The sequence below is a fragment of the Suncus etruscus genome, chromosome 10, assembly GCF_024139225.1.
Source record: "Suncus etruscus isolate mSunEtr1 chromosome 10, mSunEtr1.pri.cur, whole genome shotgun sequence".
Lineage (NCBI taxonomy): Eukaryota > Metazoa > Chordata > Mammalia > Eulipotyphla > Soricidae > Suncus > Suncus etruscus.
This window is the reverse complement of record NC_064857.1, coordinates 66590925-66615526: the sequence shown is the minus strand read 5'-3', so window position 1 is coordinate 66615526 and position 24602 is coordinate 66590925. Positions and strand designations below refer to the sequence as shown.

The following is a 24602-nucleotide window of genomic DNA, read 5'->3' as shown; positions in this document are numbered from 1 at the left end:
CAGGTGACCTAAATATTACTATTTTTTTTGATCACACATGGCTATTCTAAGGGTTATTCCTGGCTATATGCATTCAGGTATCAGTCCTGACAGTGCTCAGGGACTTGGATTGAACTTGGATTGACTTGGATTAAATTTAAATTGGATACATGCAAGGCAAGCACTCTACTGCATCCCCTCGCCAGCCCAGTGTTTCAATTTTTAATGCATAACATTGAAAGATTGTGTATGATTGCATCTCAGATATTTGACATGAGAACTGTTTCCTTCATCCTAATCATTATTTTGTCTCTTTTCCTTATGTTTTAGATTGATTTCGATTTCACAATGAATTCTCTTGTTGAAGCAAACACCAAATTTTGTTTTGACCTTTTTCAAGAGATAAGGAAAAATCACGAGGATAAAAACATCTTCTTTTGTCCTCTCAGTGTCTCAGCTGCTCTCAGCATGGTCCGCCTGGGGGCCAGACGTGACAGTGCCCAACAGATTGACCAGGTGATGTTAATAGGAATTAAAGCTACTCTTACTGTCAGACCTTAGCTGCACCATGGAAAACCATGGACCCCCTTATATTATTATTGACTTACTTTCTCTTCTGTTCATCTGCTTCTCTATCTTCCCAAAAGGTTTTCCCCTTTTCTGTGACTCTTCTCCAGTCTCATCTTCTGACAGCTTTCTCCTCTACCTTTCTTGCCTGCTTCTCTACTTAGACAATTGCAAGTCATCTTTAGTGTGTGTTTGCATTTTCTCACTCATTCCATGAAGTACTCATGCACGAACACCTGTCAGTTGGTTAAAGTTTTCTGTTTACTTTGTCTCCTCTCTCTCACAGTCAGAAAACCTGATTGGCTCATCTTTACAGATGTGTTCAGAATTCAGGTGCTTCTTTTCTTCCTGATATATTTATATATTTAAAATTTTATTTTATTGAAACCATTGTGATCTACAGAGTCCTTCATAGTTGATTTTCAGATATACAGTGAGTCAGGGTCATTCCTAACACCAATGTCGACCTCCCTCCACCAATGAACCCAGGCTACATCCTATACCAACACCCCTTGTTTCCTGGCCTGCCATTATAATAGGCCTATTTACATTTAGATGGTTAAATTTTAGGTTCCTTGATTCTACTGTTGTTGACTTTGGCTTGGATATTTTGTTCTGTCCTTATCCCCCCACCCCCCCATGCATCTGAGACCACTTGGTCCCTGGCCCAGAGACTTTCTTTATTCTTTTCTTCTTAGTTTTATAGAGAACATGCAGAAATATGTGGCAAAACAATGTAATCCGTGTCCCAAGATTCTATGACAAAAGGAGGGATCCCTTATTTAAAAGATAAGAAATAAAAAAAAAAAAAAGAAAAGAAAAAGGGTGTGTGGCAGGTTGGTTTTTTTTTTTTTTTTTTTTGCATGGGCACAGCAAAAGAGGGGAAAATAGAAAGGAAAAACCTTTGCTCTAAAAACAGGGAGACCCTACCCATGAAGCAATTGCCTTAAGATTGCCTTAAGACCAACTACAGGCTTTGGGCATACTAAGTTGTCTAACTCAAATGTGGTCCCAACAAAAGTTTTTCTCTATCACGGTTGTAACTCAGGTACTTCTTATGGTCTCCCTGAAATCTGCAGCACTACTTCTACCATCCAATCTAGATACGCTTTCTAATGTACTCCCGCTACCCCAAGAATTATCTTAAATCAAAGGCTTTTTTGGTTGCTGTTCTTTATTTCTTTCTTTATTTTTTGTTTTTGGTCACACCTGTTGGTGCTCAGGTCCCTGCATGTGGAGACCATTCCTGGTTGGTTTGAGGGACCATATAGGTGCCAGGGGTCAAAAATAGTGCCTGGTACTGTCTGCTATAATAAGCAAGGTAAACACCCTGCATACCTGGCCCTGACTTGTTTTCATCTATGTAGAACCTGGTGTTATTTTGTTGATGAAAATCCAATGTCCTGGTTTTGCTGGTGAAGATCAGTCTTGACAGTGTTCCATAAAGGTCTGGGAATCTGAGGTTCAGAAAGTTGTGATGGGTCAGTTTGTCATGTCAGTGAGAATCTCCTTCTACTTTTCCCACTAATTGCTGCTGCATCCTGACCTCTAATCATGTAACCTAATAACTTTCATCATGCAGGGTATTTCTGTTATCTTCAATAGAGTCTACTAACTAATATCCATGGTTTTTGCTTTTAGTCTTCTTTCTCTTAGGGAGATGAAATATTTGTCTTAGAAAAAATACAAATTTGTGAAATGAATGATTGAAAGAATCAGGAAAAAAACTCTCCCAGTTGACCACAGACTCCAGAGACTTGGCTTCTTACTTGCTTGGAGTTGGCAAAGACCATATTTTTAGCCTTATAGCATGCACCTGACCATAAAAAACAGTTTTTAGATGAGGAAAACAAGAAAAAAATATTCTAAAGCAAATGGTGAACTAAAATATTTAATAAATGCAATGTGAGATGCCATCAGGAGACAGTGGCTGTGAACAACCAACCTGCGAGGCCAAAGTATATTTATAATATGCTGGACCACATCTGGTTAAATACATTTACCTAACTTTTTTTTAACATCAGAAAAAATTTTTTTTAAATACTTTTTTTTTTTTTTTTTTTTGGTTTTGGTTTTGGTTTTTGGGTCACACCCGGCATTGCTCAGAGGTTACTCCTGGCTGTCTGCTCAGAAATAGCTCCTGGCAGGCACGGGGGACCATATGGGACACCAGGATTCGAACCAACCACCTTTGGTCCTGGATTGGCTGCTTGCAAGGCAAACACCGCTGTGCTATCTCTCCGGGCCCTTTTTTTGTTAATGTAAAAAAAGGTCAAATAGATCACTCTAATAGAAAGCTCTATCTATGATGGTGAAAGGTGCATTAACCTGATTGTTCATACTAAGTGGTATGTCTGCGCAATAAAGGGGGTGTAACACTGTGATGTCAAGTGGTTAGTATATGTTTTCCTACCTCAGGCTTCAGCTCCAGGCAGCATTTGCTTCATAAGATGCAGAGACATTTCCCCCATATTGATGGGGGAAAGTGAGTCTTATGATACGAAACATACAGTAGTTTCTGTGGGAATGAAACTCTCTTCTCTCAGCTGGGAAAGTGTGTTCTTGAACGAGGACAAAATGTACTGAGGGTCAGCCTGAGGCATTTACTTTGATGCAGGCATATTAGCAAAACTCATCTTCAGAGTGTACCTGGTTTCCTCCTGATCTGATTTCAGAGGGTGTCCTGTCTTCTACCCTACCCCAAGCAGAGCTTTATGTGTCTGCAACCATCTACTCTCAACTCTTAGCTTTCTGCAATGCTCTGGACAATGTATCCTCCACTGTTCTTGCTTGCTTGATTTGAAACTAGGTTGGCACTACCTAAACAAGTATAATTGGAGCCATGTAGCTAATAACAATACTTTTTTGTGCCATACTGAAAAAACCCAAAGAAAAAGGTGAGGATGATTTCACGATATATTTTATTCACACCAACATGTTATATCCACCTTTTAGGATTGAAGAAATATGCGATAGTTTACTTATTTTCACACTTAAGTTTTCAAGATCCAGATTCCACAGAAAGTCCACAGGGAAGCCATCACCTCGAGTGTCTATGAATACTTGACATGCAGTTGTGTTCATGCTTTATTGCTGTTCCTGAGGTAGTGCCATTGCACCACGGACAAAGAAACATCTGCTTTGCTTCCTTCATGATTGTTTTGCCAGACTTTGTAAACATGAACACGCCGCATTACACAAACACTTTTGCAACACTACTCAAACTTGTGCTGTTAGATTCTTTCAAGCTCCTGTTCTCTTCTCCCACAGGTGCTGCACTTCTATGAAGTTTCCCCCAAAGAAAGTGAAAATCCAGACCCATGTCTGAGATGCAAACCAGGAGGAGAGGGGGCTGGTGACTTGAGAGAAGGACAGAAGGTAAAGAAAATACAGGTGAGACCCCACACATCTATCTGTCTTCTATGCTTTGATGTCCCCTGGTTCCTAAAGTAAAGGAACAAGTGTTTCCTGCTTAGGATAGTGGGGCTCTGCTCAAATCCATATGTACCCCTACTGGGAGGGCACCAGGACCCCAAGATGAAGCGTGCTGGAGAATAAAGGGCAGTAGGAGAGGGACCAGGCATGGTATTCTTCTCTCTCTGCAAATTTGCCTTCTGAAGTTATGAGCGAACTGCAGAAGCTCAGGTTTTTTTTTTTTTGTTTTTTGTTTTGTTTTGTTTTGTTTTTGGGTCACACCTGGCAGCACTCAGGGGTTACTCCTGGCTCTATGCTCCTGGCAGGCTTGGGGGGGACGACCATATGGGATGCCAGGATTCGAACCACCAACCATGTGCATGCAAGGCAAAAGCCTTACCTCCATGCTATCTCTCCTGCCCCAGAAGCTCAGATTTTATCAGTGATTTTCTGCTAGGAGTAGAGAGAGTCTCCGGGTTAAGTATCCCCCACCTCAGGAATGTAATGAGGGAGGCTGGATCAGATAGTACCACAGGAAAGGCACTTGCCCTATTGCCTTGCACATGGCTGACCTGTGTTTGATTCTTTAGCATCCTATGTGGTCCCCTGAGCTGGGAGTGATCCCTGAAGGTAGAGCCAAGAGTAAAAAAAAAAAAAAAAAAAAAAAAAAAAAAAAAAAAAAAGTTACCTTTGACCACTGCTGGCTGTGGCCCCAAACAAGCTCCAAAGAAAAAATCAAATAAATTAAAAAAATATGTAGTGAAGACAACAGATGAGTGGCTAAAGAATCTATGGTACATATACACAATGGAATTCTATGCAGCCGTCAGGAAAACGAAGTCATGAAATTTTCCTATACATGGATGGCCATGGAAACTATTAGGCTGAGTGAAATAAATCAGTGAGAGATTGACACAGAATAGTCTCACTCATGTGTGGGAGTGAAGATAAATAAAATACATGTTGTAATAATACCCAGTGACAATAGAGATGAGGTTTGAAAGGACCAGCCCCATGATATGAAGCTTACCACAAAGATTGGTGAATGCAGTTAGAGAAATGATAATGGTATTGAGTGAGCGAAAAAGAATGCTGTCTCGAAGACAGACATGGGGTGGGGGAGGAAGAAACAGGGGGCAAAAGGCAGACAAAAAATGAAGAACAGCAAACTCAGTATTTCCTGTGGAATTCCCAGATCTAGTCTCCCTTGGATGGTCCGGAGACCTATGTGGGCACCTGGGTAGCCCATTGGGGAATGGGTCATCCCTCGTTTTAAGTACTGCTCCTCCACACGTGGCAAGGCAAAATGACCACTTGCTTCAGGTCTAACTTTTCTGACAACGACCCCGTTTTGTTTCTTGGCTAGTCCGAGTCTTTGGATGACCAGAGCGGAGTGCTTAGCTGCTACTTCGGGCAGCTTCTGTCCAAACTGGACAGGGGCAGAGCTGATTACACCCTGAGCATCGCCAACAGGCTGTATGGAGAGCAGGAATTCCCCATCCAACAGGTGAGGTTGGTATGATGGGGAGATTCAAGCCTTTAAAACTCCTCAACTGCTGGGCTGGTCGCCTGAACAGGTGGACTTAAGCAGGACAAGCCCATCCGGACTTGTCTTTTCTGCACTTATATGCACCTGTGAACTCTCCTGTTCAGTGCACCTGGGAACACCTCCTTACCTGTACCTGGGAACTCTCCTGTCCATGGGGGCTCCATGACCACTCCCTACAGCAGTTCTCTTAAAATAAATACCGTTTGGGCCAGGATCAGGGCATCTTCCTGCAGCAAAACTTCACACGGGTCAGAAATAGAGGGATATAGCAGGAAGGCGATGTGTGGAATCATGTGTGGAACCAGAAAAGTGTGGAACCAGAAAAGTGTGTCTTGTTTTTGTTGGCGGACTTGCAATTTATTTGCAACCAGAACAGGATGCAGCTGAACCTGGGCTTCAGTTGCTTCTCTTGACGCTAGAGGGAGTCCCAGGCTTAGCAATGAGTCGGTGGCCCAGCTAGCTCAGTTGGAGCTCCAGAGTGAGTCTTTCTTGTACCAAAAGAAGTGCCTCTCTTACAGTGCAGGTGAGGAGCCAAGTACTGCATTTGTGGAAACTAGATTTATTGGGACACAAACATTTATTGGAAACAAACATATGCAAGAAATCACCCATTAAAAATGCACACATACAGCGAGTAAGGCATATTACATACCTTGCATTCAGCCAAACCCAGCATCTTGCATGTTTCCCGGAGCCTGCCAGATATGGCAGGTCTTCAACACTGAACACTGCCAGATGTGGCCCCCAAGCCAAAAAAAGTTTACGTGAAAAGTACAAATAATAGTTTTTGTCGCGCAAGATTTATGGCAAGTAAAAGTAACTTTTCAAACCATGGCAAAGTACGATAATTTGAGGCCTTTAATTACATTTCACAAAGTTGGGCAATCACCTTATCCCAAGCTTTCTTTTGTGACCTCAAGCAGAAAATATGTGTTTTATTATTAATAAGCAGGGGCTTTATTTTTTAAAAATAGAAGCACTTGAAAGCCAACTCTCCTAATTTATTTAATATTATTTGTCTGGAGATATTTTCACAAATGGAAGATTTAAATACAGGAAATCTCGGGGAGAAAAAGCTTGTGCTATTGAGCTGGATAATTACGTCATATCCTAAATTGTCAGAGCAATGGAGAAGCCTCTGGCCAAGGAGGCAGGGCTAGATGGAGCTCAGAACTCTTGGGAGGCACTATAGTTGAGCTTTTGCAATTCCCTTGCCTCTGACTCCGGCTAAGACCTTTGTGTTCTATTTTGTTTTCTTAACAGGAATACTTAGACAGTGTGATCCAGTTTTACCACACAACCTTTGAGAGCGTGGATTTTCGGAAGGACACTGAAGAGTCCAGACGAGAGATTAACTTTTGGGTGGAATCTCAGTCCCAAGGTGCTCAAAGGCAAATGCCCAGTCGCTTCTGTTCTTTATTTCAGAGGAAAAAACCCAATTCCCTGTTCATTTCTCTCGTAGGGAGAGACCTGTGTGGACCATGTCAAAACATCCCTGTCCTTCTGTCAGAGAGTTGAAATGCTTTCCTTTTTGCCTTTTCCTTTTTGGGCCATACCTGGTGGTGTTCAGATCTTACTCCTGTCTCTACTCAGGGATCACTTCTGGCAGGCTTAAGGGATCATTTGGGAAACTAGGGATTGAACTGGTTTGTCAGCATTCAAGCCATTTGCCTTACTCACTGTGTGATGGTTCTGATCCCAGAGTTAGAATGCTTTGGTGTTGAATATCAAACTTATTGTTTGATAAATAAAATCATGAAACTTATTGTTTCATTGAACCTAATGTCTAATAGTCCAACAGCTTGTTGCCTATAGCAGGATTCTGCCTTTCTTTATAACTGAGTAAAATTATATGATGTAGAAGGGTTTATTTTTCCCAGGTTGGTCATACTATCTCCTCACTCCCTCAGACACTGGAAAGATCTGGAGGGATGGAACGGAGTTGTTGTTTTCTCTAATGGAATTGGCAGGGGGTATTTTTATTTTGCTCATGAAAGAAGGTACATTTTAAGGGAGGTGGCTCAAGCCATTTTTTTTAAATGAAAATGGGGTGATAGGCCAAATAAGTGGGGGAATCTCTGGTAGATGTACCACATCTTTATCTGCTGCCAATCAGTTCTTGAACATTTATGGCACTGCCAAGTATTGGCTTTTGTAAATAATGCAACAAACATGAAAGTACATCTATTTCTTGAATATTTGGGATATGTTAGCATAATTACATTGAAGGTGTGTGGCTAGATATTTTGGAATTTCTACTTTTAATTTTTGGGAAACTTGTGAAAAATAATTATGTTCCCATCAACAGTTCGGTTCTTACCAACAATGAGTTCTCTTCTCTCCCCATCTTCTCCAGCACTTTACTATTCCTTTGGGTATTTGGGTACTGTCTGTTCTCCCTGCTGTCAACTGGTATTTCATTATGATTCTTTTTTTTTTTTTTTTTGCCGCACCTACTTCTGTGCTCCTAGCAGGATTTGGAGGACATAGGGGTTGCCAGGGATAAAATTTGGGTCATCTGTGTACAAGACAAGTGGCTACTCACTATGCTATTACTCTGCATCCTTATTATGATTTTGATTTGTACTTCTAATTTATCACTTTGAAATATGTTCTTTAATCGGGTTGAAGAGATTTGAATCAATAAGATTTGTCTTAGTGTCTTATATTTACGTGTTGTCTGCATATTAATTCATGTTGCCTTAGTAAGCACTCACTCAAATATTGTTGTTATCCAGTATAGCTTTATGTGAAACATACAGTGTGTGACTTCTACTGTTTACAGAACACAGGGTATTTGCACTGTTCTAAGACTAGCTTGGTGTTGTTCACACAGGGATGGTTCATTTGTTTTCATTGTAGTTGATGCAATGCTTTCTGGTCCTCTTCATTTGCTCACTTCCTCTTCCTGTTCTCTGACCCTCACAGTGGGCTGGGATCCTCCTGCGTGTTCTGTCCTTGTAGGAACCGCCCAAACCCTAACATTATTTTCTTCTCCTACATGCCACAAAAATGACAATACCTTTAAGGTTCCCATTCAATTGTCAAGAAGCAAGCAGGTGTGCTAAAATTTATTTGTTCTACTGGCATAAAATCTAGTTTCTTCTGAGTTAGCTCGGTCAGAGCATTGCAAGTACAGATGCCGACAACATAAAGATTGCTGTTATTATGATTTAAGGAGAAATTGTCCTTAGGTGGAAAGATTTTTATCTTCAAACCTACAGATGCATCCAAAGAATGAGTAATTTGGTATTTTGAGGTGGGAAAGAAAGAAAATAATATTACTTGAGAATAGGGGACTTTTCTAGTCTGTCTGCATGATTGTGGAAAGTGCCCCAGAGTTAGATCAAGAAAGAGAAGGAAGGCTCCAAGCTGAACGTGGGTATTATTATTGCTTTGTGGCTGCATGGCTTCAACCACAATGTTCATTCTTCTAAAATAATAGATATGCTTTTTGGTAGAAGTAAATGCTTTTCATGGTTTATGTGGAGAATGGATTGAGAAAAGACAAATGGATGCTTTTCTATCACAGCCATGCATTTTTGTTTATACTAGGAGTACATGTTCTACTTCCTACTGAGAAAGGGAGTTATGTCATAGTTATTTTACACAGGTGGTGGGAACATACTTTGAACTATCAACAGGGCACAAAGTCTGATAACAAATTCAGACCATAACTTTTCCCCAACTGTGGATGGACTCCTTTCAACTTTGCTTCCTCCTTGTGGCCCCCTTATCCAACCAGTGAGCCTCCTAGTATTGTCCTATGATCTCACATTTATGTGACTGATGGTTACTTTAGAATATTCTGGATGTCTACCAGAGTAATATGTGGTCCCCAATTTATAAATATCGTTTCAGAGAATCAAAGAAAATTCTGTTATAGGTCTCTGAATGAGGTGTCCTTAGGCTGGGTTGACAAGTTCTTCCCTTGCCTTATACTAACCCTCTTGCTCTTCTTTCCATTCCCAGTTCACCCAAACTCTAAGTGGTAGTTCCTGTAGTACTATTGGAATACATTAAAAGTCTATATGTATGAAAACTTTTGATGCCATTCATATTTGGAATATTCTCTGGTATCTTTCTCTAGGTAAAATCAAGGAGCTCTTTAATAAGGATGCCATTACTGATGCTACTGTACTGGTACTGGTGAATGCTGTTTATTTCAAGGCCAAATGGGAAAAATACTTCGACAGTGAAAACACAGTGGATGCACCATTTTATATCAGTGAGGTACTATCTCATAGCACAGAATTTTCTAGATGTTCTACTCATAGTTTCCACCAAGAATGTTGTATAAAGTGTAGGCTCAAATTTAAGACCAAGGTCTCAGGATTACAACTTATATAATAGAAATATGTTCTATGAATCATACTCATACTCACCATGATAATAATCATAATCATACCCAGTACCTGAAGTTTATAGAATCTCATGTTCCACTTTTTCATTCATAATTTTATTACTTTTCTTATCCAGTAACTGGGTATTTTTAATGTTTGCATATAGAAGCTGCAGTGAGGGCAAAATGCAAAGATAAAGTTGTATATTTTGATAGATGAGGATAGTTGGTACCCACTCAGCAGAGTTCAAGACTGTTGTTTGGGGTTGGCTATGTGCAAAGCAAAAACCTTATCAATCCTGCACTATCTTTATGCCCCAAGGATAAATTACTTGCCCAATGCATATCTTAGCATCACATCTGTGAATATTTGTCTTTAAGCCACCAGCCTGGAAAATCAGAGGGAGAGAAGGATCTTCCAGTATAACACTTGTTATGTTAGGTATTCTTTTTTAAAAATCTATTTTACTTTGGGCCTGTGATTTAGAATACTGTTTTTAACAGGGCTTCATACATAACACCTTCCTCTTTAGATTTGCACATCTTTATTTATAGATAAGTGACTCTTCACATATCCTGAGGGTATTATGACATTTAAGTGGTCCAGGTGGTATCTCTTCCTTTGATGGAAGCCAATGGAAAAAGTGCAATTTTAATAGGTACATGGCAAAAATTTTAATGACTTGTGATGGTATTATTTAGATCAGTAGAGGTAAGGTAGTTGTGTGAAGGCCAAGAGATTGAAAAGAGCAAGTAGATATGATAGAAACCTAGCTGGGCTTGTTTTGTGAATAAATGTCAATGGACATATCAACCATGGTTTTAGGAGCAGAGAACATTGAAGATCAGGTGTTGGTCAAGGAAGAACTAATCTATGAATGGGTAGAGTTTTATTAGGGTGTATTATTCTGGTGCTGCTCAGAAGTTCTGGTAAAAATCCTTCCATGCAGAGAGATTGGGGACTATGTAGATTTGTGCATGAGGGCAACCCTGTGACCATATATCTCATCTGCCAAAGAATGATAGTAAGACTGTGAAGATGATGAATCAAATGGGACTCTTCAACATTGGCCACATTGAGGAGATACAGGCCCAGATCCTGGAAATACGATACACCAAAGGAAAACTCAGCATGTTTATCCTGCTGCCAGCCACCTCAGAAGATAACAGGAAAGGCCTGGAAGAGGTAAAGTTGGATGTTAATGCCTTTATAAAATGTTTCATTACAGATCTTTGGCGAGTATAGCATGCCAAGGGAGGATGGTAGTTGAGTTTTCAGAGATTTCAAAGAATCTTGGGAAGCTGCATTTTGTGAAGTCATATTTCTCTGACTTCTTATTCATCATATTTTGTCCTAGCTCAGTGAAATATTAAGCCACAATTTTGGGTGCATGTACCTTAATAGAAGCAATGGTATTAATTTAGAAAAGATGACCAGTGGGATAGTAGTTGGAGATAATATAGATAGTAGTGAGATAATGGTTGGAGAAGCTATATTATAAATCCAGTGAAGTTAAGAAAAATAGAGGGAAAGGAATTTATATCAGCATAGTAATGAGAAACTGAACATTATTCAAAAATAATTGTGGACCAGCAATGTGTTAAATGCTTCCATACATTATTTTCCAACAGTTTTTTAAATTAATATCTTTATTTAAACACCTTGATTACAAACATGATTGTAGTTGGGTTTCGGTCATATAAAGAACACCCCCCTTCACCAGTGCAACATTCCCATCACCAATGTCCCAAATCTCCCTCCTCCCCATACCTCCCCCACCTGTACTCTAGACAGGCTTTCTACTTCCCCCATTCATTCACATTGTTATGATAGTTCTCAATGTAGTTATTTCTCTATCTGCACTCACCACTCTTTGTGGTGAGCTTCATGTAGTGAGCTGGACCTTCCAGCCCTCCTCTCTTTTGTCTCTGAAAATTATTGCAAGAATGTCTTTTATTTTTCTTAATACCCATGAATGAGTGAGACTATTCTGCGACTATCTTTCTCTGACACTCAGCATAATAGATTTCATGTACATCCACGTATAGGAAAATTTTATGACTTCATATCTCCTGACAGCTCCATAATATTCCATTGTGTATATGTACCACAGTTTCTTTAGCCATTCATCTGTTGAAGGGCATCTTTGTTATTTCCAGAATCTGGCTATTGTAAATAGTGCGGCAATGAATATAGGTGTGAGGAAGGGATTTTTGTATTTTTTTTTTTTTTTGTGCTCCTAGGGTATATCCCTAGGAGTGGTATAGCTGGATCATATGGGAGCTCGATTTCCAGTTTTTGGAGGAATCTCCATATTGCTTTCCATAAAGGTTGGACTAGACGGCATTCCCACCAGCAGTGGATAAGATTTTCTTTCTCTCCACATCCCCGCCAACACTGCTTGTTCTCATTCTTTGTTATGTGTGCCAATCTCTGTGGTGTGAGATGGTACCTCATATTAGTTTTGATTTGCATCTCCCTGATGATTAGTGATGTGGAGTATTTTTTCATATGCCTTTTGGCCATTTGTATTTCTTCTTTGTCAAAGTGCCTGTCCATTTCTTCTCCTCATTTTTTGATGGGATTAGATGTTTTTTTCTTGTAAAGTTCTGTCAGTGCCTTGTATGTTTTGGATATTAGCCCCTTATCTGATGGGTAAATAGTTTCTCCTACTCAGTGGGTGACTCTTGTATCCTGGGCACAGTTTCCTTTGAGGTGCAGAAGCTTCTCAGCTTAATATATTCCCATCTGTTTATCTCTGCTTCCACCTGTTTGGAGAGTGCAGTTTACTCCATGAAGATGCCTTTAGTCTCAATGTCATGGAGTGTTTTACCTACATGTTGTTCTATATATCTTAAGATTTCAGGTCTGATATCAAGGTCTTTAATCCATTTGGATTTTACCTTCTACATGATGTTAGCTAGCGGTATAAGTTCACTTTTTTTTGCAAGTGGCTACCCAGTTGTGCCAAAACCGCTTGTTGAAGGGGCTTTCCCTGCTTTATTTACAATTTCTTGCTCCTTTATCAAAAACTAGGTGATAGTATGTTTAGGGAACATTCTCTGAGTACTCAAGCCTATTACACGATCTGAGGGTCTGTCTTTATTCCAATACCATGCTGTTTTGATAACTATTGCTTTGTAATACAGTTTAAAGTTTGGGAAAGTAATGCCTCCCATATTCCTTTTCCCTAGGAGTACTTTTGCTATTCGAGGGTGTTTATTGTTTCAAATGAATTTCAAAAGTGTTTCATCCACTTTTATGAAGAATGTCATTATATCTTTAGAGGGATTGCATTAAATCTGTATAATGCTTTGGGGAGTGTTGGCATTTTAATGATGTTAATCCTGCCAATCCATAAGCAGGGTATGTATTTTCATTTCTGTGTGTCCTCTCTTATTTCTTGGAGCAGGGTTTTATAGTTTTCTTTGTATAGATCCTTCATGTCTTTGGTCAAGTTGACTCCAGGATATTTGAGTTTGTGTGGCACTAATGTGAATGGGGTTATTTTCTTAATGTCCATTTTTTCCCTATCATAATTGGTGTATAAAAAGGCCATTGATTTTTGTGTGTTAATTTTGTAGTCTGCCACATTGCTATATGAATCTATTATTTCTAGAAGCTTTATGATAGAGTCTTTAGGATTCTCTAAGTAGAGTATCATGTCATCTGCAAATAGTGAGAGCTTGACTTGTTCCTTTCCTATCTGGATTCCCTTGATATCTTTTTCTTGCCTAATAGCTATAGCAAGTACTTCCAGTACTATGTTTATTGAATAGGAGTTGTGAGAGGGCAGCCTTGTCTTGTACCAGAATTTAGAGGGAAGGCTTTTAGTTTTCCTTCATTGAGGATAATATTTGCCATTGGCTTGTGGTATATGACTTTAACTATATTGAGAAAGGTTCCTTTCATTCCCATCTTGCTAAGAGTTTTTTTTTTTGATCAAGAATGAGTGCTGGACCTTATCAAATGCTTTCTCTGTGTCTATTGATATGATCATGTGATTTTTATTTTTCTTGTTGTTGCTATTGTGTATTATATTGATAGATTTATGGATGTTAAACCTTCCTTGCATTTCTGGGATGAAATCTACTTGATCGTAGTGAATGATCTTTTTTTTTTATGTCTAGGACCTTGGGGATGACCACCCAAGTGATTTAATACAGGTCTTGTGATTTGAGAAGACTTATAAATACAAAGTCTAAGTATTCACCAAGTATCAGGTTCTACAGACTCTAGAAAAAAATAAAAATCTTATTCTCCATGCAACAGAAAATACAGAAACTCTTAATCAGGAAATGATAGAATCTGAAAATTTTAGCCTCAAATATACAATATCTTCAATTCAACAGAATGTTTATTTCCAGTTTGAAATTATTACTATGTACTTTCTTCTAAACTGTTAGAAAAATGTAGAAAATGGTCTTCATGTCTGTATTTTTTAAATAAATATACCATTCAAGTATATTAGCCAAAACTTCCCCCCAAAATGATTAAAAGAAACATTTTTTTTTACAAAAATTCCAAGTTACTGAAACATATTTTTTTCATTTTTACCACTGAAATAACAATGATAGTAATTGGCTGAGCCTTTTTCTGATAAACATAGCCTATTACTTTGCACATGAATATTATATAGATTCTGTTAAACTGCAATTTTATTTTTTTATTTTTAATTATGAGAACAAAGATGCAAAGAAAGAGGACAAGGTAAAATTACAATGGAAGGACAATCACCCATAACATAATTCTCAGAAGAAATCCCCTTGCTGATATCTTAACTTTGAACTTTCAGCCAAAGAACATTAAGATAAATAAAACAGAATCCATGTACAATTACTTTGTCCCTCAAGTCCTCAGATTGTAACACATTATAATATTTCTTAACAGCACACAAGGCAATCTAAAGCCATAAAACTTACGTAACTCCTTAAACATTAGAGGCATAGTATTTTTACATTTCCATGTACATGCATATTAGCTTAAGTTAACGTCAAATTTTAATGTGTGTGTGTGTGTGTGTTTATTTTAAGGATTAGAGTCAAAGGAACACAGTAAAAATGGTGTTAGAATGGCAATTGTTGTTTGCATAGGCCCACCAAAATATGAAGGGACTGGAAAGGAATAACCTTGGCCTAAATACAAAGAGACCTGACCCCTGAAGTTTCCTGGCATAAGACCAACTCTAGGCTCCAGGCAAGCTAGATCGTCCAATCCAAGACATTGTCTGTAGTGACAACACACTTTTATTTTTCACACAGTCTCTGTTGTTGGTATCATGTTTCTGTATTAAATATCCTGGAATCTGCATATCCTACATTGAAGTCAGGATGTGGAGCATACTCTCGTTTCACCTCACCGTTAAAGGGCAATGCAGAGAGCCCTGTTCTGTAAGCAGGTCGTTGTTGTTGTTAAGTCTTCTCAGTGTTGAGGGAAGTGTCTTTTGAGCAGATCGATGTCTGAGCAGTGGTAGGGTCTTCCGTGGTAGAGGACTGCTTCCAGGTGATGTTATAGACAAACCTGGATGTTTTGTGGATGGCTTCCCTGGTTCAGGGGTGAATGGAAGATGCCCTTTCTTCTGAGGTCTGTGCCAGGTCGTATGTCAATGTTCAGGGTGTAAGGTCCCTTTGCACTACAAGATTTGTGTGTTCCAATCTCTATTAGATAGGATCTTATTTGTATGTATAGTATTTTCCCATTTTAATGTGCCTATGCAAAAAAGGAGCAATGCCACGTGGCATTATTGGCGCATATGGGGGCCATAAGAACAAGTCCAACAATCCCCATGACATGGTTCAATCATAAGCATTAAACTGGGGGACTCTTTCACCAAAATTCCTTGTTGAACAGCTCATAAAGAGAAGATTAAAAAGTGGTTAGAATCGTCACTGTATAAGAGAATATTTAGTAAGACTTATAGCTGTCAGAGAAAAAACACAAAATATTCGAAAGAAATACTTGTCCTTTTATGTCTTTTGAAACAGTTTGGGGTTATCACACACAATGCACAGCTTTGGTCTGTGATTAGGATTGTGAAGTACTAAAGTTAAAAAGAGTAATGTGGGTTAGTGATGTTTGGGGGGGTGAGAAAGTTAAGGAGTAAAAATGAGCTTTGTAGGGGTGTGGGAAAGAGCAGAATACAAAATGGACATTCTGGATACGCAAAACATAACATAAAGATAAGGAATACTCTTAATACATGCAGTGCCCCCCCGCGGTTTTCCATATGTGGACTAGTCAGAAATTGCCAGTGACAAACTTAGTGCAACCGAGCAAATCTCAGCACACCCCAAGTTAAGACCCACCATTTCTGGCCTCCTGGGCTGCCACCCCAGAAGGCCTGGAGGCCAGGGGCAGAAGAGGGGAAGGCTGGGGGCCTATCAAAACTCCCAGCGCACCCAAGTTAGGGAGAAGGCCTTCTACATGGGGTCTCCCCAAACCCCATGCGGCTAGAGCTAGCCTCCAGCTCAAGAGAGGATCGATAGAGAGTGAATGATCTTGATGAGGCATTGGCTCCTATTTGCCAGGATTTTGTTGGGGATCTTTGCATCTGTGTTCATCAGCGATATTGGTCTGTAATTTTCTTTTTGACAGCATCTCTGTCTGGTTTTGGTATCAAGGTGATGTTTGATGTTGGCTTCAAAAAAACTATTTGGAAGTATTCTCATTTTTTCAATTTTATGAAAGAGCCTGGCCAGGATTGGTAGTAGTTTCTTTTTGAAAGGTTTGAAAGAATTCATTAGTGAATCCATCAGGGCCTGGGCTTTTGTTTTTGGGCAGACATTTGATTACCATTTTAATTTTCTCAATGGTGATGGGGGTATTTAGATATGCTACATCTTTCTTATTCATCCATGGAAGGTTATAAGAGTCCAAGAATTTATCCTTTTCTTCCAGGTTTTCATATCTGGTGGCATAGAATTTCTCAAAGAAGTCTCTGGTTACCCTTTGAATCTCTGCCATATCAGTAGTGATCTCCCCCTTTTCATTTCTAATACGAGTTATCAGTTATCTTTCTTTCTCTCTCTCTCTTTGTGAGTTTTGCCAAAGGTCTATCAGTCTTGGATATTTTTTCAACTTCTGCTCTCGTTGATTTTTCAGATTTTTTTTTTTTTTTGTTTCTACTTCATTGATTTCTGCTCTAAGCTTTGTTACTTTCTTTGTCTCCTTATTTTTGGTTACTTTTGTTGATCATGTTGTAATTTTATGAGCTGTGTCATTAGGCTATTGAGGTATGCCTCTTCTTCCTTCCTGATGTGTGCTTGCAAAGCTATAAATTTTCCTCTCAGTACTGTTTTTGCTGTGTCCCATAGATTCTGATAGTTTGTGTTTTCATTGTCATTTGTTTCCAGGAAAGTTTTGATTTCCTCTTTGATTTCATCTCAGACCCAGTGGTTGTTCAGTAGCAGGCTATTTAATTTCCAGTTGTTAACATTCTTCTTCTATGTCCCTTTGAAATTCACATCTAATTTCAGAGCCTTGTAGTCAGCGAAGGTAGCCTGAAAAATTTTTATTATCTTGATTTTTATGGAGGTATGTTTTATGTGCCAGCATGTGGTCTATCCTGGAAAATGACCAATGTACATTGGAGAAGAATGTGTATCCAGGTTTCTGTGGATGCAGTGTCCTATATAGATCTACTAGGACTCTTTTTTTCCATTTCTTTTCAGGGCTAGAATATTTTTGTTGGGTTTCAGTCTGGTTGACCTATCAAGTGTTGACAGGGCCATGTTGAGGTCTCCCATAATTATTCTGTTATTATTTATGTCTTCTTTCAAATTTGTCAATAATTGTGTTAGATAATTTGCTGGTTTCTCATTGGGTGTGTATATGTTTAGTAGTGTGATTTCTTCCTGTTGCACATGTCCCTTGATTAGTACTTAATGTCCATCTTTGTCCCTTATAACTTTTCTGAGTCTAACGTTTGTGTCGTCTGATATTAATATGGCCACCCCAGCTTTTTTAAGTGTGTTGTTTGCTTGGATGATTTTTCTCCAGCCTTTGATTTTGAGCCCATGTTTGTTCTGAGTATTCAGGTGTGTTAATTGTAGGCAGCAGAAGGTTGGATTCATCTTTTTAATCCATTTAGCCACTCTATGTCTCTTAACTGGTGCATTTAGTCCATTAACATTGAGGGAGATGATTGTCATGGGATTTAATGTTACCTTGTGTATAAATTTGGCATGTCTGTTCATCTCTCTTGTCTTAAAGTAGACCTTTCAGTTTTTCCATTAAGGCTGTGAAGTTTCTGTGCTGTTGCTTATCCATGAAGCTATGTATCCTTCCTTCAAACTTGAACGTGAGTTGGGCTGGGTGCAGTATTCTAGGTGAAGCCTCCATTTCTTTCAGTCTTGTCACAAATTCCACCGCTGTCTTCTGGCCTTGAGAGTTTCCTGTGACATGTCTGCTGTAAATATTTTGAATGCTCCTTTGAATGTAATTTCCCTTTTTGATCTTGCTGCTTTCAGTAGTCTTTCTCTATCTCTGGGATTCATCATTGTGACTAGGGTGTGTCTTGGGGTGTTTTTCTTCAGGTCTCTTTTAGCTGGTACTCTTAGGGCACATAGGATTTGATTGCATGCAGTCTTTAGCTCTGGGAGTTTCTCTGTGATGATGTATTTGACTGTTGATTATTCCAGTGGATCCCCTTTCTGGGCCTCTGGGACCCCAATGATTGTTATGTTGCTTCTGTTGAGTTTATCAAAGACTTCTATTTTCATCTGTTCACATTCTTTGAGTACTTTTTCCATTGTATGATCTTTTGCTTTAAGCTTCTTTTCCAATCTCTTCTGCTCTATGGAGTTGATCTGCATTTGATCTACCAGTTTACTGATTCTGTCCTCTGCTGCTGTTACCCTGCTGGAGAGGCTTTCCATTGAGTTTTTCTGTTCAGCTACAGGGTTTTTCAGATCTGTTGTTTAGGTTTGGAGTTTCCTAATTTCTGTCTTTATGTTCTGTTCAGTTAGAGCTATGTTTTTTGATTTCCATGAGGATCCTACATATTTCTATTCTAAGCTCCTTATCTGAGAGATTAGTCATATTCTTTTTTTTTTTTTTTTGGGACATCATAGCTATCATTTTTATGCTCTGTGCATGGCGTATGCCTGTGAGGTTTCTCCATTGTCACGCTTGTAGTGTAATTTTTTTCCTGCATGTTATGGTGGGGTTCATTAGTTACAAAGAGCGCGTGGCCACGAAGTGAAGCAGAGTGGCCGAGTTCTTCTGGAGCCTCTAGGAGAGCGATTTTACTGGTCCCTTCTTGGCCCACTCAGGAGAGGTTCAGGATACAGAAGAGTAGAAAAGCACGCACAGGCGACACCCCCTCTGTCTCTTCAACAGTTTCTGGAAGAATCTAATGGTCACCTCTATTTGAAAGAGGGGATACTGAGTCATCTCCATCAACTGAACTTTGCTAAGCTTTGAACTACTTACTTCTCATTTGTTTGGAACTAAAGAACAAATGTCAGATAGGACTTTTCTTTGTTAGTCTGTCAGACAAAGTGTATCAGAGTCCCATTTTCCTATCAAAGTGGAAAGATATTATTGGAGCACTTTAAAATAAAATCACAGTATTTTTTAGGGTGGGTGGCTTGGGTTATGCCCTTTGGTGCCCAAGAGTTACTCCTGGCACTTTGTTAAGAAATTTCTCGCGGTAGACTTGGGGGGTCATATAGGATGTCAGGGATTGAATCCCAGTCGGCTAGGTACAAGACAAATGCCCTACTTACTGTGCTATCATTCAGGCACCAGAAAAATCAGATTACTTTGAGGCTCTGGAAAAGGAACTGGAGACTGTTACCTCCTGTTGAACTAGACTCAGACCCTTAAAATAATGGACCTTGCTTATAGTGTCACAACCTGACCCAAATCATTCTTTTCTTTCTTCCACAGCTGGAAAGAAGCATCACCCATGAAAAACTACTGACCTGGAGTAGCTCAGAAAACCTATCAGAAGAAAGAGTAGCCATCTCCCTGCCCCAGTTCACCTTGGAAGACTACTATGATCTGAATTCTATTCTCCAGGACATGGGCGTCATGGATATCTTTGACAAAACAAAAGCTGATCTTACTGGGATCTCTCCAAATCCCAATTTTTATTTGTCCAAGATTATCCATAAAACCATTGTAGAGGTGGATGAGAATGGTTCAGAGGCAGCAGCAGCCTCTGGGGTTGTGGGTGTGGAAAAGTGCAGTGTGTCTGGTTTGGAATTTAATGTGAACCATCCTTTTCTCTTTTTCATCAGACATAATGACACCCAAACCATTCTGTTCTATGGCAGGGTTCTTTCTCCTTAAGAGAACACAACCTCTAGCACTTGGGATCTGGAAGCAAACAACAGTGCAATCTTCCTATGGTATTGCCTGGGCACTTGAATCTTGGTTTCTATCTTAAGCCCATCAAATCCCATTCCTGCCCCTCATGTCCTTTCTTCTGTCATTGCTTGAAGCCTGGCTGAAGTCCCTATCAGTTTGTATAGCTTATTTTTCTGTTTTTTTTTTTTAAGTGCTAAATGGCTCTTTCTCCACCCCTAATATTTTGCTACTTTGAGCTTTAAAGAGCATAAATGTACCTTCTATAATCTAAAGATCAACATAATTAAGAATGATTCAGGTTCACTTTTTGGGGGGGGGTTTGGGACACACCCTGCAGTGCTCAGGGTTACTCCTGGCTCTGCACTCAGAAATCACTCCTGGCAGGCTCAGGGGATCATATGGGACAAAGGGATCAAACCCGTGTCTGTCTCAGGTCTGCCACATGCAAGGCAAATGCCCTGCTGCTGTGCTATCTCTCCAGTCCCAGGTTCACTTTTTTTCAAGTGGCCTTAACCCTCATGAAGGAATCTTGAAAGTTGTTGTGAGAGGCCTTCCAGGGGATGGCAAATTCAGAAAACAACTGAACATGATGGCCAGAGCAAATGTTTCTATAGCCTGTGTTCTAGAGACTCAACTCTCTTTCCATGGTGAAGGAATCATTGTGCTGGGAAAGATGACTTACCTCTTCCTCTTTCTTTGTGAGGTACCTCTTATTTGGGGAGGATTTGAGGGTGACTTAAGTGATAGCTTAATATGTAAGACTGACCTTGACCAGGACTTTTTTGTGGGGACACAGAATATAAAAATGGATTCTGATTAATTTAATGTTGAGCCAGGGGAGTAGCAAGTCAATGGAAAATGAGTTAGTTATGATTTTCCTGACTGAATCTCTTAGATCATTAGGATAAATTTCTTTATTTTTTATTATTTTTTTATTTTTTGGGTTTTTGGATCACACCTGGCAGCGCTCAGGGGTTACTCCTGGCTCTACGCTCAGAAATCACCCCTGGCAGGCACAGGGGACCGTATAGGATGCCGGGATTCAAACTGATGACCTTCTGCATGAAAGGCAAACACCTTACCTCCATGCTATCTCTCCAACCTCCAGGATAAAATTCTTATCTCTTTCTTTGCCTTCTTCCATAGAGAATGTTTATTTGTATTTGCTCCCAAATACCCAGTAGGGTGAGGTGGACAGAGAAGCACTGCCCTCCCTGTGGACCCCATCCTCAGGCACCTTATTTCATCTAATATCCTATGGATGTGTCCCATCTCATCTACAGAAGTAGATTTCTAGTTCTGGTGATGGCCATACTTTTTACCTCTTTTCCTCCCAGTTGATGAATGAGGGTAGCTGAAGCAGTATTTACAGGGTAAAAAAGACACTATACCTGTATCTTCCAGACCCCCTTCGCTGCTAGCTTTTCTTTCCATCTTCTTTGTACTGTGACACAAAATACACTTCCTTCCTGGCTTCTTATTATCAAAGAGGACTAATGGTATAAAAAGATCCTCATTGGATAGGTGATGTGCTTTGAGACAACTCCACCAAAAATGCATGAGCTGCAGATAACATTTATCTCAGATAATCAAATCGTTTCCTGGGTTTCCTTTCAGGTTGATGTTCTGAGGGTTGATTGTACACTAACCTGTTGTCATACTCAGCTGGATATGCCTGACTTTCAGTTACAAATGGCATTGGCTGACATTGCTTTTTCTTTTCTTTCTCTATAAACTTACATTTGCATAAGAACTTTTGGAATGTTAATCACAGGGGAAAATGTATCTATTTACAAAAATGAGGAAGAGTGTGATTATTAAATCTTACTGTAAATATGTAAACACATCCTTAAATAAATGCCTTAAATAAATTTGCCTTCAGTTACTATGTGATCTCTTGCCAAATGACTTTTTTAAAGTAACATAAATTTAACTTAAAAATGTTTAATCCAAAATATCAAAATATCAAAACACAATTTATCCCAATCATGTAGGAAATGCATATTTTGTACCAATCATAATGTATGTTGAGCTTTCACATAAAATTAATATAAGAAAAGGATGAAAACAGAATTCTAAAAATTTCTGCATGAGAAGCAACAGATCCTCAGAATATGGAAGACAAGTCTTCTGGGTACAACTGAACAGTGGCTAGATGGAAAAACCTAACTGTGTCACCTGATGCCACCAGAACGTCAACCAGTGTGTTTCCTTCATTGCTGCTTTCTCCTGAGTTTAAAAAAATCCAAGATCTTCCCAATTCAAATTTATCAATCAAACTATTTTGTGTTTGTTGATGTCTACCAGACTTGATTTTCCTTTGAGATAATTTTTTATTTTTCTGAAGTCATATTAGATCTTGAAGGAAGATGAGGACAGGGTTTGTTACTAACTTTTTAACTTTGGTGATTCACTCATTACAAGTATTTTGGTGGCACAAGGATAGAAAACCAAGGGACTAGTGTTCTTGAGTGTGTTTGTTTTTTCTACTATCTTTCTTTTTTTTTTTTTTTAGCATGTCAAAGATTCAGAAAGGAGAGGATTCCAACAGAATTACATTGAATGGAAATTGGTGAAATACTGGTGATTATCTTCAAAATTAAGAGCACTTGTATTTATAATATTTTTCTTCTCCCCTCCCATGTGATGCTCACATGTCCCTGGTACCCATGTGCCAAAAACCTCACACTGTGTTGTGGCATCAGAGATTCAAAATAATGAAGCATCAGGAGCACAGTTGGAAATATAGGGCAGGGTTAGGTATTGAAATTGCAGCCTGGTCCCATGCTTACAAGGCCAAATCTCTAAGGCTGATCTCTCACTGGATCCCCAAGTAGAAACTCTTGGCTCTTCCTTATTTTATGTGTGACACTGGCCTTCAAAATGGCAGCCCATGGCAGAAAGAGTTTGCAAGACAAGATTGCTTGAGTTGCTAGAAAACTGGTCAGAGTTTGCATACCAGGAATGAACCATTTCATTCCTAGTTCTATGTTCCCTCCTGTAGCAGTATTGATGGCTGAACTATTAAGGCAGCACAATAAGTTTATTGGCACTGAAAAGAAGTATCTCAGGAAGAGGATTATCTATGGGTAAAAATACCCAATAGGCTCTCTCACCTTCTCTGGTTTATAGGCTCTGTTGTATTTCATGTCAATGTAATACTACCTATATTTTATACATTATTTAATGTGTGTTTCCTCCCCAGTTTTTCCTTGAGGTGAGGCAAGCTAGAACTTGTGTTGCTTCATCCCTGGTTGCTGTTTACCTCTCTTGAATGTGTGCCTTTTAAAGCATTGCAGGATCATTAATGTGAGGTGGAGTCTTGGAACTGGGGCAACAAAGCAAGGAGTTATATGCTTGTCTCAGTGGCTTCTTTGTGCCACTGCAGAATGCCAGCTTTAAATATCTTCTTCATCCATAGAGGTCAAGTTGTATTCTTGTTAGATCTAAATTAAGTCTAAATCTATTCATACTTATTTTTTCCCATATACTGCTTTCCTTCAAATCATGTTAATTTAAAACCTGCATCAATGTTCTAGCTAGACTTAGGTGAACAAAACTAAAAACAATAAAATCCATAACTGCAGGTTGTCAGATCTATCTATCCATTTAGAATAGATAATTTCATGTCTGTATTTATTTATTTATTTATTTATTTATTTATTTATTTATTTATTTATTTATTTATTTATTTATTTTTGGGCCACACCCGGCAATGCTCAGGGGTTACTCCTGGCTGTCTGCTCAGAAATAGCTCCTGGCAGGCACGGGGGACCATGTGGAACACTGGGATTCGAACCAACCACCTTTGGTCCTGGATCGGCTGCTTGCAAGGCAAACGCTGCTGTGCTATCTCTCCGGGCCCCATATTTATTTATTAATTTTTGGTTTGGGGCCACACCTGGTGATGCTCAGAGACCACTCCTGGTGGTGCTCAGGTGATCATAAGGGATTGAACCTAGGTTGGCCACATGCTAGGTAAGCACCTTACCTGCTGTACTTTTCTTTAGCCCTCATGTTCAAGTTTCAATGAAAGAGGAGTTATATAATAATATAGAGGGTAAAATGAGATTTCAGAAAATTTACAGCAAGAACTAGATGGGAACTTAAAACTTCTTGACTTTTTTTTTTAAAATTTATTGTATTATTTATTTATTTATTTTTGGTTTTTGGGCCACACCCGGTCATGCTCAGGGGTTATTCCTGGCTATGTGCTCAGAAATCGCTCCTGGCTTGGGGGACCATATGGGATGCTGGGGGATCAAACTGCTGTCTGTCCTAGGTTAAAGTGTGAAAGACAAATGCCCTGCTGCTTGTGCCACTGCTCTGGCACTAAAACTTCTTGATTTTTTATTATGTTTGCTAAAATTGTAAAAGGCACGAGTTTTATGAAATTAGAGTGCAAATTCATGAAGATAAATTGGAATAAGTTGAGA

General features: G+C 39.2%; 1 protein-coding gene across 1 annotated transcript; it reads left to right on the top strand.

The window, feature by feature from the left end:
* Positions 1-327: 327 nt before the first annotated feature.
* On the top strand, positions 328-20148 carry SERPINB12 (serpin family B member 12). The gene is made up of 7 exons (XM_049782081.1): positions 328-495; positions 3817-3897; positions 5333-5467; positions 6773-6890; positions 9600-9742; positions 10870-11037; positions 19744-20148. The coding sequence occupies exons 1-7, from the start codon at positions 328-330 to the stop codon at positions 20146-20148; spliced, it is 1218 nt and encodes a 405-aa protein (XP_049638038.1).
* The last annotated feature ends 4454 nt before the right edge of the window (positions 20149-24602 follow it).